Source organism: Balaenoptera borealis (genome assembly GCF_965194805.1).
Source record: "Balaenoptera borealis genome assembly, chromosome: 19".
Lineage (NCBI taxonomy): Eukaryota > Metazoa > Chordata > Mammalia > Artiodactyla > Balaenopteridae > Balaenoptera > Balaenoptera borealis.
The window spans coordinates 48,157,665-48,171,094 of NC_138878.1; the positions used below are offsets into that span (position 1 = coordinate 48,157,665).

Genomic DNA, 13,430 nt, shown 5'->3' on the forward strand with positions numbered 1-13,430 from the left:
TGTTAGTTGAAATAGAGGTGATTTTAGAAGCTATATTCTAGCCATACTATATACTGGCGTGGCATGACAAGTTATAGCATGTGGCTTTGTAAGGTGAAATAAAGGAGACAGATATTAAAGTTAAAGAGCTGAAAGACAAGTTATGATTTTTGTTTGTGGTGACCATTGAAAGATTTATGTATTTTATAAGTCTGAAACATAAAACTTGTCAATACTGTTTTATCAATAATAGTTATAGAGAATAGGCTATGAAACGTAATTTTGATATTTTCAGATTTAGAAAACAATTCTGTAAATTTGACTATATGATGGAGGTCATCTTTTAGTACCATATCTTGTAACAGCATTGTAGACTTCCTCCCGTTGCCATCTTTAAAGCTTTAATTTGCTTTATAAAAAAAATTATTTTTTTCAAGTGAAAAGCTGATAGGTTTGAGTTCAGATTTTATCCATCTCCTGCCTCACATGAGGATTATAAATAAGATAAAGCCATTTAAAAAGTAGAAATATTCATATATAAAATTATAGTAGAATTTTTCAAGGATTAGGCTCCATAGATTTCTCCTAGGGTATTCCTGTCTGGCAGTGCCTTAGAGTTGAAAGTATCCTGTGACAAGGCTTTTATATATTACTTTAGTAACTAAATTCTCTTGAGTAAGGATAGAAGATGGGTATTACTTGTGTTGAATTTTGCATTATAGCTAGAGTGCATTGTGACCATTTCTGCTTATGCATTTTTGAAGCTCTCAAGCAGCTATTCACAGTCTTTAATATGCTTGTGAATCCTCTGGGGCTCTTGTTAAAATACAGATTCTGATTCAGCAGGTCTGGGGAGGCCCTGAGAGTCTATACTTCTGAAATGTTCTCCAGGGATGCCAGTACTGCTGGTCCTTGGACTACACTCTTAAGTAGCAAGATTCTAAGAGACATACATCCTTGGAGGTCTACTGTTTGGGTTAAAAATCATGACCCCCTCTTTCTCAACATCCTCCTCACCCCAAGAGAAAATCTTATTAAGTCTAGGTTTGCGCCTTTTAAAAATTGGCTTTTAACAGCCATTTTTTTTTTTTTGAATAGCAAAACACCGAATTGCTCATAAACCTCACTCCAAACCAAAAACTTCAGATATTTTTGAAGTAGAATTCTCAAATGATCCAAAATCCAAGGACCTGCTTGCTGATAAGGAACTGTGGGATCGACTTGAAGAACTAGAGAGACAAGAAGAATTGCTGGGTGAAATTGATATTGATAGGTACCTAATGACAAAGTTCCTTACACACATTTCCTTATAAAATATGTGCTGATTGAAGAAAATACAGAAAAGCATGCTATACTAAAATATCAATAACCCTACCACCCTAAAATAAATATTAATTCTCTAGAATATTTTCTTTTAAGGCCATGTGTTCATGCACATGCCAGTGCATGTGTGTGTACAGAAATACACAAAATCAATATTCCTATTTTTTATTATAAGGTTTCAGCCCTATATTGTATAATAAAATAAGATATACCAGATACTTCACTTTTTTTTTTTTTTTTTTTAAGTTGAATGCAAACTAAGACCACTTGACGGTTACTGAAATGAATAGCCCAGTTTGCTTTTTTTTTTTTTTAAAGAAATTCACGTTCTTTTATTTATTTATTTATGACTGTGTTGAGTCTTCGTTTCTGTGTGAGGGCTTTCTCTAGTTGCGGCAAGTGGGGACCGCTCTTCATCGCGGTGCGCGGGCCTCTCACCATCGCGGCCTCTCTTGTTGCGGAGCACAGGCTCCAGACGCGTAGGCTCAGTAATTGTGGCTCACGGGCCCAGTTGCTCCGTGGCATGTGGGATCTTCCCAGACCAGGGCTCGAACCCGTGTCCCCTGCATTGGCAGGCAGATTCTCAACCACTGCGCCACCAGGGAAGCCCCAGATACTTCACTTTTAATAATTATGGATGCTTTATATATTTTAAATGAGTTGTTTTTATACTGTAGTCAAGATAATGCTGTATGTTTGAATGACTTGTTAAAAAGAAATATGGGCATTCAGTTTAAGTTTGTTGCTGTAAAATGTTTATCCTTGCTTTCCTTTGCAAACTTTTCTGCTTATTGAGCAGGTAATTTGTAATCTGGTCAAGTAGTTATAGATATGAAAAACTTTACCAAATTGCCATTTGAAATACGTATTAGCACTCACTCAGAATTATCAGAGTGCTCAGTGAAAACTGTTACTATAGAAGTTCCTATATTATTTTGCTTAAATGATATGCAGAATTAGTTACTGTGAAAAATAAGACATGAAGCACAAAGGATATTTTTTTCACTACCATTTCACGTATACTTAGGTCTTTTTGATTAACTGATACTGTTTAATTTTTGTAAATCAGTTTTTAATCTTATGATTTTCTTGGTCATGATTCTTTTTCTACTTTTGCGTGTTGTTATTTCAGTTCGTTGCATTTTGGGTTTTGTTATTTTTATAAGGTCCTCAGATCCTTTGTAGAATGAAGCATGAGAAGTGTATGTATGTGTATAAATCATGTACATATGTAGAAATCTTTTATTTTTAAAAATTACAATAATACATGCTTATAAAATATTTTGATTATAGAAATAGAAAAGAATATGTTATAGTTCTGTGGTTGTAGTTTCTGGTCTTTAAATAGGGATAACATATTCTCTGTGATTTCTTACAAATTTATGATTGTATTTGTATGGTATTTTATTGTATATGGCCAATATCCTCCTTGCAAAGATAAAAAAAAAATCTGCTGTATTCTACTTATGCTTGAATAACTACAACATATAGAATTAGCATAGAAACTATTTTTTATTAATTCATTTCAAAACATTTTATTAGCCTAGAAATCTAGTTTAAAAATACCTTATGCAAAACCTTAGTTTTTACCCTTTGAACTTAAGTGCAAATTAGAATATGTAAAATTCTAGTGTGTTTGTTTGATCTTGTTAATTTTCTTTTTCTAGTAAGCCTGACACTGTGATTGCAAATGGAGAAGATACGTCCTCTGAAGAGGAAAAGGAAGATCAGAACATAAATGTGAATATGATGAATCAAGTAACGGACTCTCTCACTCCCAGCAGTTGTTATCAGAATGTTACAAATTCAGAACTGTTCAATGGTCAAGTGAATAGTCATTGGAACTGTTCAATGAATGGTTCAAATTCTTATCACAATAATGAAGATGAAGAAGATGATGATGATGATGATGGTGGTGATAATGAAAATGACCATGATACCTTAGGGGCTGAAGATAATTCTATACCAACAATATATTTTTCTCATACTGTCGAACCTAAGAGGGTTTGTATACTTTTAACTTTACTAATTTTTCATATAATTTGAATATTAGAGATCATCTATGATATTCTTTAGAAGAACAATATTAACAGGGATTAATATTGTTGATAGTGCCAAACAAGAAAACCAGTTTTTGCCTCTTGCTCTGACCAATTTATCTAAAAAGAAAAAGGAAAAAAAAAGTCTAGTTAGCTGGTATTGGTCCATTCTCTGAAGCCACAATAGAATTTGAAATTTGGGGGTCTGGAAGGAGATGAGTTTGAGTGACAGCTACTGTAACTCCACCTGTCCTTCATTCAGAAAGCTTTCTTAAGAATTCTAGAGTTAATTTGGGCATTTTGGTGTATTTAAGACGGAAGTGACTTGCATTAGTTAAATTTTTAATTATATCCGGTTGTTTCTATTTGGGTATAAAATGAATAGGAGCATCATGAGCAAAAAGGAAAGATTTAGAAGGAAGTAAAAATTAGTTCCATTTCTCACAAATTAAATATAAACATCTCTGGGTTGGTAATCATGGTTTTAGAATTTTGATATTTTAGAGCTGGGGTTACTACAGAGAGATCTTCTAATACAGGTTTTTAAATTTTCTTAGTATCAAAAGACTTTTTGTTCCCTCCATACTTATTGTAGAATACCCAGTTTTAAAATCCCAGATCAAAGCAGGTTGGATCTCACTGAAGGAAGGACCTTAAACTCATTCCCTTGCTCTCTTGGCCTCATAATACTGCTTTAAGGAGCCACCGGGAATTTCATCTTTCTAATTTGTCTTTCTCAAGGAAACTTAGGGCCTAGAAGACCATAGAGCTAGTTAGTAATTAAACAGGGACTCCTTTTTCTCAGTTTGGTGCTTTTTTTTTTTTTTTTTACCACAACAAGGTACCCTTGCAGGATTTGCCTGTATCAGAGGTAAGGGTCTGTGGTAGCAGCCTTAAATGCCTGAGATTATTATTTAATGAAACGTGTTTAAGACATATTTGCTATTTCTTAGGTCAGGTTTTCCCTGCTCTAATGTGAAGTGAAATACTTATATGGTGTTTTAAAATATATATTCTAATACTTCAGACTAAAAGGAGCATCTTGGAATTCTTTGGAAAACATTGACCTATTAGCCAGGAAAAAAGTTTGTTTTGTGATTCGCTTTTCAGGCTTTAAATTAGTTTTCATTTAGATAAAACAGGAAGAATAAATAATATTTGCAGGAATGTTACAGGGAATAGCAGTCATTAATGTGGAAAGATGGTGTAAATGCCGTGTAGGGATAGAAGAATAATGTATTAATCCTGAACAGGGTTGATTTTTATTTTTTGGTCCTTAAATTTTTAAAAATTAGAAGTATTTTAAAAATTCTAAATAGTTAAGCATTATCTAATATTGTTTTTATGACTTAAATTTTATATTCTTACTGAATATTTATTTTGGTTAATTGTGCTCTTTGTTTTGAAATGAATGATTTAAGCCAAAAACTTAAAGTAATGGGTAATGTGAAAGCTTATAATAATCTAGCATTTAGTTTGTATGTATTTTGCTTTCTGTATAATAATAAAGTCACTGATGACTAGAATTGGTCACTTAAGGTATAATTTAATACTATAGAAGTATGATAAGATAAGGACTTGTTAGCCTTAGCTGATAATGCACATCATTTCAGTGTCAAAAAATGTAAACTGCCTCTATTACTATTATTTCTTTAATTGTAGAGTTTATTGGTTTTAGTTTTGGCCTTGATTTCTCAAAAGGATCATAATTTTTTGCTGTGAAATTTTTAGGTACGAATAAATACTGGAAAAAATACCACTTTAAAATTCAGTGAAAAGAAAGAAGAAGCCAAACGTAAGCGAAAGAACAGCTCTGGCAGTGGTCATTCTCCCCAAGATCTGCCTATGATCAGGACTCCTGCTGACATTTACAGGTGAGTGGTATTCACAGATAGCAGAGCAGTCTGCTCTTCCCTTCTCATTTCTTGCAACTGAGTATATACAGGAAAAGGCTGCTTGTAACACAGAAGGCTCTCACTGAAAAGTGAGGTATTCTGATAGAGTTAGCTTAGTGTTTTAAAGGCTCTCACAGGAGCTGCTGAGCCCCACCCCAGCTTCTCAGTTCAAAGCAATTGGAATGTTGCTTGGTTTTTTGCTTTTGCCCCTCTTTGCCAGTGCTTTTAAAACATTCCCAATCTAGTCAAAAAATGTTGTATGTTAACTTTAGAATGAAAGTTTGTGTTTCTAGTGTGCTGGGGCAGCACTTTCCTATCACAGCTATGACAGTGCTTGGCATGTGCTTTACCTTTCCACAGAGTCGAAGTTAAGTATGCTATTCCAATTTTTTGTTGTATTGTTTGTTGAGAAAGCTATCATTTGAAAATACCTACTGTTTTCATGACGCTTATTTGTAAAACAGTGAAAATTGCTAAATGACTTCTGAGTAGGTCTAAAATATATGTAGAATTTTGGCAAATCACGCTGTTGTCACCCAGAACATGTGTATAGATAAACGGCTGTATTTTATTAGGCCAAACAATAATAAAAGTAATGTAAATACGTCATTCGAGGCTACAGAACTATTGTGATGGTGAAAATTTTGGATATAAGTTTGAATAAAACATTTCAGATTAATTTCTACAAAAGATTTTTTAAAATCCTTGTAAATTTATCCTCAGTTTTATGAGTTAACTAAAGAGTGTATTTTTTTTGATATTATAGAGTCTTTGTTGATATCGTGAATGGAGAATATGTCCCTCGTAAGTCCATCCTGAAATCTCGCAGTAGAGAGAACAGTGTTTGCAGTGATACCAGTGAAAGCAGTGCTGCTGACTTCGATGATAGACGGGGAGTCTTGAGGAGCATTAGCTGTGAAGAGGCCACTTGTAGTGATGCTAATGAGAGCATTTTGGACGAGGAACAACAAGAAAATCATCAAAAGAAACTTTTGCCTTTATCAGTAACACCTGAGGTATGTGTGTATCTTTAACTCTTTATTTTATATAGTATCTTTGACCAATCTTTGTGAGTTAAAAAGGTGGTGGTAGCTCCATTTCAAAGGGGTATGCAATTCATTTTCCCCATTTTGGAGTTGAAAAGATTTTTTAAAAATTGTAGCTGCTGAATCTTCCAGGTATGGTCTGGAAATCATTAATCTTACTGTTCCTGAATTATTTTATATAATTATTTATTGAAGTTAATCGACAGAGTAATAGCATTGTTTATCTTGTAGCTTCTTTAGTTCATACATATATTTAGTCTCAAAAGTCATAGATCCTAATTAATTAATTCTAGGCTTGTGCTTTTTTGATAATTAATAATTTATAAAAAATTAATAGTCACTAGCAAACACAATATAGGTATTATAATAAAGTAGTTCAAAATGAAAGTATTACCACTCTTGAAGTTCTATTTCTGTGAAATAGGAATTTTAAAGTATCTTAATTAGCGTATGTATTTCATTTTTGGCTAGAATTTTTTTTTGTTTTTTTTTTTTGGCTGCACCACACAGCATGTGGAATCTTAGTTACCCGACCAGGGTTCGAACCCATGCCCCATGCAGTGGAAGCATGGAGTCTTAACCACTGGACTGCCAGGGAAGTCCCATGTCTAGAAAATTATTTAGCAGCTTATTTTAAATAAATTCCACTAGATCAGACTTAGAGTCATTTTATGCTAGTTCAAGTAGCAGATTGTACTTTTCTCTTTTAAATGCTTTGGTTGAGTTAAAGAAAAAATATATACATGACAGATAATTATCTATAGTCCTATGTTTTGGCTTGTGCCAGTGAAATTTTTAACTCTTTGGAATTGTGGAACCATTTTACAATTTAGTGAGAGCTGGAGATCCTCTCCTCAGAAAAATGAGTGCACACATATACTCTTACCAACCATGTTGCACATAGTTTTTTGCGTGGGGAAAGGAGGGGTATCGGGAGATACCAAAATAAGAATGTTATGGTTTCCATTATACCCAGACTTGATATTTTTTTACTCTTATGTTTTGTGGGTATTTCAGATTTTTAATTTAAGAAGGATTTAGGAAGACTGGGGAACTCATACCCATATCAAACTGATACACCCATTTGAGTATAAGTCAAATACATATAAAAATATATATCTTTATATATGAATAAACATATGTAAAACTTCTGTTGCTTTTGCTAAATAGTCCCTAAGTGGTACTGATTGTACTAATGGTAACTGGGGATGGAGGGGTCATTGATAATTAGGGGCAGTATGTATGATTAGAATATTCTCCTTCCCTTCTCCCAATATAATGATTTCAGTTGACCTGGAGAGTATCTTAACTTATTTAATAGTCTTCCCTACTGTTAGAAAAAACAGGTGGTAGACTTTTGCTGTTTTTAAGTATCTGAAAATTAGGTTTTTGTAAGGACTTAATATATTGTGGTATAGCTAGAGCTCAAGTCTGGAACTTATTTTCATTTCATCCTATTTAATAGCTTTGCATTTTGTATTGAACTGTTACAGTTAGCACCTAGATGCTATAAATTTTTTAACATCAAAATAAATAGTTCATGGGATTATGGCAAGTACTTTGAAAGATATCTTTTTTGATATCTTTAAATGTTAAAATATTCTCTTTTTCAAAAGCATTTTTAGTATAATAAGAAGGCTCTGTGCTCATCGTGATAAAATAGAGTTTTTAGAAAAGTAGACTTTGAATTTCTTTTAAGAGCGGGACTCCACCCAAGGTCTCAGAGTACTGTGGGAGGGTCAGGGCATTTTTGGTTTTTGTTTCTTTGGTGGGGCAAGCTGGTGGAGGTTGGCTTTTTAAACTATTCAAGTGATACATTGTCATTTTGTACACTCGGTAGACAAAGTCAAGCTAAATATACATGAAAGTTTACATGTCAAATTTTAGTTTGTACGTAATGAGTCTTTAGAAGATGAAAGTGAGGGGGTTTCAAATACTAGAAATCTTGGGGAAAAAAATCATAACTTCTTGATTTTGATAGATCTGTACATAAAAAGACATATCTTTGGTTTTATTTCCATCATTTTGTACACATTACATACATACATTTCATACAGTTGACCAAAATTAAGTCCAGCAAACATCTGGTTGAGATTAAAGAATCATTTTTTGTGGTGCCTTGATTTCTCTCATTGAATTAATTGTATGAAAATTTGAGACTGATACTTATTTCCACTAGCACCAGCACTTTCAATTTTCAGTTTCCACTGATCTCAAATAAAAATGAGGCAAGATGCAATAAAATACGCAAATAATGCATGAATGAACACCACCTAAGAGATGTCACTGCTGCTGAAACTAAGCTCTTGGCTCACAGGCAGCATGGCCACCATAGGATAGCTCATTCATCAGCTGATGTTTGACACCCTAATAGAATTCTTAATTTTAATACATTATTTTTCACAGCATGGTCTGGATATAAATGGAATGTATGAAAGTTGAGGACCTTTTATGTACCCATTTTTAAAAAATCCCATGTGAACATGTTTTTACATTTTTGTTTTCTTGCATGTGTACTATTAAAAAATCTACTTATATTTGGTGGTGTAATTAAGATATATTTTAATGGTACTTGATTTCTATGAGCACTTTGTATTTTGATGTTATAGTTCTGTCTATCAAAAAAGTCTTATGAATTTACTTTTAATGAAAAGAAATGTCTAATTGGCAAATACAGGATAAAGATTTTGTGGGCACCTTATTTGCATTTTATTATCATAATCTGACTTTTGTCTTCCAGGCTTTTTCTGGAACTGTAATAGAAAAAGAATTTTTGTCACCTTCCTTAACACCACACCCAGCCATGGCTCATCCTGTGCTACCCACCATTCCAGAACGAAAAGAAGTTCTGTCAGAAGTATCAGAAGGAACTGCAAAGAGGGTTTCAAAGTTCAAAGCTGCCAGATTGCAGCAGAAAAACTAGGGCCTGCCTAGGAAATGGGAGTTTACATCCTAAAACCTAGTTTTGCAGTTGTTTAGAATATATATAGCAAAATATGTTACATGTAATTTGAAATAAGGCATCCTGAGTTAATTTAACAGCAAGTTCTCTTACTGTTATCAATGGTGTTAAAAAGAAATCAAAGTAAATATTTAAATACTTTAATATTCAGTTTGTTTCGTTAATTCTCTGAATACTGTCAACACTCTTGTTTAAGTTTGCCTTATGAAGTAGTGGCAGCATTTTGAATTATTTTTCAAAGAATACTGTTCTTATGCATTGTTTTTGTGTTTTGAACTAAATACTGGCAGTTTTGTACCAGCTGTGATATTGTGCATACCATATGGACCATTTTAAAGAAACTTTTAAAATTTCAAATAGTTTTAACAATTATATTACTTGCTTAAGCATTTTAAAGGCACTTTAAAAAAATCTACTTCTTGTAGGTTTTGCAGCTAGGTGGCTATTGAAAAAATCTCTCCCCCTTTGCCTGTCATTCTGTAATCTCTAAGACAGAAAGCTGCATGTACCCAAGGGAAAGTTTCTTTGATTGGAAGAATGGTATTTTGTAAATTTTTTTTTTAAGTAAAAATTTTATGAAACTTGGTCTCTAAAATGTTGTGAACTTTATGATTCAGAATCAAATATAGAAATGTATTTGATTCATATATATGTTCCATGCACCACACAATGGATCCTTGAATTCTTACAATTCCATAGGCAGTTCTTCCCTAGTGTGTGCAGTTTTAACTGGCATTATATTTTGGGAGAGAAGGAAAGGTTGTCTAGATAATAAAAATAAATAAATAGATAAATAAATAAAAATTTAAAATAAGAAATTGTACGTTTTAATCTCCCAAACATTTTCGTTCTTTAAGGTTACTTTCCTAGTAGTAAATGATTGAAAAACATATTTACTTTTGGTAGAACTCCTTAAAATAAAGAGAAATTTATTCTAACGTTGAAAATTACACTGCAAGTGTTAATCATTAGCTTGATGCATGCTAAAATGTAGCTTTTAAAAAGCATTCTGCATTAGTACTAAAATAAACCATCAAGGCCAGTCCACCCTCTGTTCATGGCTAAATACTTAAAGGTTATTTATAGCTTCTTTAATGAATTCTTGCTTAAACAAAGTGAAATTATGTCCTAGAAAAGTAGAAGCTATTTGTAACTAGAACAGCACAACTATAAAAGTTTTATGAATATGTATTTTAATAATAAGGGGGTGAGCCTGAATCCCCACAAGTTAATGGATAATTCAGATCAGAACAGAGGACTGATTTTAAAAGACTGCCTAAAAATGTAGAAGATTTGTTCTTTAGTAAATTTTGATCAACTGTGCATGTATTTTTAGTTAAAAACTTTTTCTCTCAACCAATCCCCCACAAAAAAGAAAACAACCAAGAGTACAATCACATACACACAAAGGAGCCCCCAACTCCAACTGCTTGTCAAGTGAGCCTTTCTGTGTTAGATTTTCCCCCAGAAACAAACTTCACTGTGGGATTATTCTGGTGTTCTTTGCAGACATATGATTTCAAGAGTACTGTCATTAAATAATTTCTCATGTTCTTCAACTTCATCTTGAGCCTGTTGTTGTTTATGTAGTTTATGTTTCTTCGTGCAAATAAGATGTTCCCTCATGGAACAAGATGGTAGTAGGAACAAAGAAGTATTCGATTTTCTGCTGAAGACCAAATGAAGTAGTGTTGCCCCACTTCATAGCTTCAGTCTTAAAGTTTCAAATTGTAACTTAACCTTATAGCTTTATTTTTCATATTAAATTCAATATTCAATATGATAAAATGAAGTTGGTCTTAAGTGTTCTCTTTTAAGTTGTAAAACAGAACAGACTGAATTTTTTTTAACTTTTAATTTTGAACTAATTTTAGACCTACAGAAAAATTGCAAAAAATAGTAGAGTTCCCATATATCCCCTCATCCAGCTTCTCCTAAAATTACAACATCTTGTATGAACATAACACAATTATTAAAACCAGGAAATTCACTTTGGTGCAATGCTATTAACTGTAGATCATATTTGAATTTCACCAGCTTTCTACTAGGCGTTCTTTTCTGTTCCAAGATCCTATATAGGATCCTACCTTGCATTTATTTGTTATTGCTCCTTAGTCTTCTCCAATCACTGGCAGTTTTTCAGTTTTTCCTTATCTTTCATGACTTTGGTATTTTTGAAGAGTACTGGTGAGGTATTTTGTATGATGTTCCTCAATTTGGGTTTGTCCAATACACATGATTAGAATGAGGTTTTGCATTTTTGGCAAGACTACCACAGAAATAGATAATATCAAGAGGTTCAGATCAGAGATGCGTTCTAGTGAGTCATTTCAGGAGGTCCTTAATTTTGAGCTGCATCACTTTAACCTTGATCACTTGGTTAAGGGGATGTCTGCCAGGTTTCTCCACTGTAAAGTTACTGTCTTTTTCTTTGTAGTTAATTAAATATCTTGGAGGAGATACTTTGCGATTTACAGATTTCTTTTTCTCCTCAACCTTAAGCCCGCTAATTTTCACATTCATTTGTGGATCTTGTCTGCAACAGTTATTACTGTGGTATTTGCCTAATAGTGATTTTCTGTTTTGCCCTTTCTTTCTACATTTATTTCTTGGAATTCTTTTGTAATGAAAACCTGTGTCATTACCCTCCTGCCACCCCTCCCCCTGTTTATTAATTTGTATCTGTATGGACTTGGATATTCTATTCTGTGGGTCAAAATCCAATTATCATTATTTTGTTTATTCAAATTGTTCTACCTTTGACCTTTAGGAATTCCTTTGAGTTGGCTCCTGAATTCTTTCAACAAGTCTCCATCTGTTTTGAACACTTTCTTTCTGACACCACAAAATGTTATAGGTGTATATTTTTCCTGCCCTAGCCTTGGAACCAGTAACCACTTCTCCAAGGAGCCTTTGATCCTTTTATTGGAGAATGGTGTTTAAAAACCAACATCTTCTCATGTAAGTGTGTGTATTGCCATTTTGGTGTCATTGCTTCTAGGCACTTTTAGTAGGTAGGGCTAGGAAATTATACTAACTGATGCACATATCTATGTATATTTGTTTATGTACATTAAAAAATGTAAGTGTACACTGATACTTCTGATTCTAATAACCACAGGATTCGTTTCAGTTTTTCCTTATTTATGACATCTTCAATAGTGAGAAACGTGGCTCTTATTATATACAATGTATTTACTTATTTTTAAAATATCTAGTACAGTTGACCCTTGAACAGCTCTGAGGTTGGGGCACTGACTCTCCTCACAGTTGAAAGTTGGCATATAACTTTACAGCTGTCCCTCTGTATCCATGGTTCTGTATCCGTGGATCATATAGTACTGTAGTATGTATCTAGTAAAAAAAAAAACCCACATATAAGTGGACAGGCACATTTCACACCCATGTTGTTCAAAGGTCAACTGTTGACACACAAAAGTAGTTTTAGAGTGCTAATCCTAACCTCCCGGAGAGACATGTTTATTAAGTATATTGCACTATTTATGTTGAGTTCTTTTTTTCTTTAGCTTTATAAGTATCAATCAAAAGTTCTTTTTCTTTCCCACTCCTTCATCGTGATTGTTATTCATTTATAATAGAGTTAGGTTCATTTGTTAGTGTTTGTGCTCCATTTTGGATTCTCTCCACATTGTGGCTGGGTTTAATGGTTTATTTGGGGAGTGTGTGAAGGGTATATGAAACATTAATGTGGTTCTAAGAGTCACAGCTATGTAAAAAGATAAACAAGATAAACACTCCTCCCTCATTCCTGCTGCCCCATTCTCATTTCTGTCTTCTTTCTGTCACTTCCTCATCTACCCATTGTTAGTAACCAGTCTCTTTATTTTCTGGTTTAACCTTTTTGTATTTCTTTTGTACAAATAGATACACATATATTTTCTTTTTTTTCTTTCTTACATGAAGGATAACATGTAACTTCTCCCTTCCACTTTAATGTGTTTAATAGTATGCCCTGGTGATCACTCTATGCCTGTTTACAGAGAGCTTCCCCCTTTTTTTTAACAGGTATACCACTTTTTTTGTGTAGATGTAGCATAGCTTATCCAGCCACTTTGCTGTGTATGGACATTTAGGTTTCTGAGTAATTTTGCAATTACAAATACACAGTGAGTAATATTGATGTGTATGTATTTTTGTGTCATTGGAAGTATCTTCCGGGTAGATT

The 13,430-nt window shown here is 33.2% G+C and overlaps 1 protein-coding gene across 2 annotated transcripts in view; it reads left to right on the plus strand.

Moving 5' to 3' along the window:
• Positions 1–10,808, plus strand: part of URI1 (URI1 prefoldin like chaperone) — a 70,557-nt gene extending 59,749 nt beyond the window's left edge. For both annotated transcript variants that reach the window (XM_082370087.1, XM_082370088.1), the window contains 5 exons: positions 1,078–1,252; positions 2,970–3,306; positions 5,073–5,215; positions 6,003–6,252; positions 9,023–10,808. In XM_082370087.1, the coding sequence (XP_082226213.1) occupies positions 1,078–1,252; positions 2,970–3,306; positions 5,073–5,215; positions 6,003–6,252; positions 9,023–9,205 (1,088 nt within the window). In that variant the 3' untranslated portion in view covers positions 9,206–10,808. The remainder of the gene's footprint in view (positions 1–1,077; positions 1,253–2,969; positions 3,307–5,072; positions 5,216–6,002; positions 6,253–9,022) is intronic.
• Positions 10,809–13,430: the final 2,622 nt, after the last annotated feature.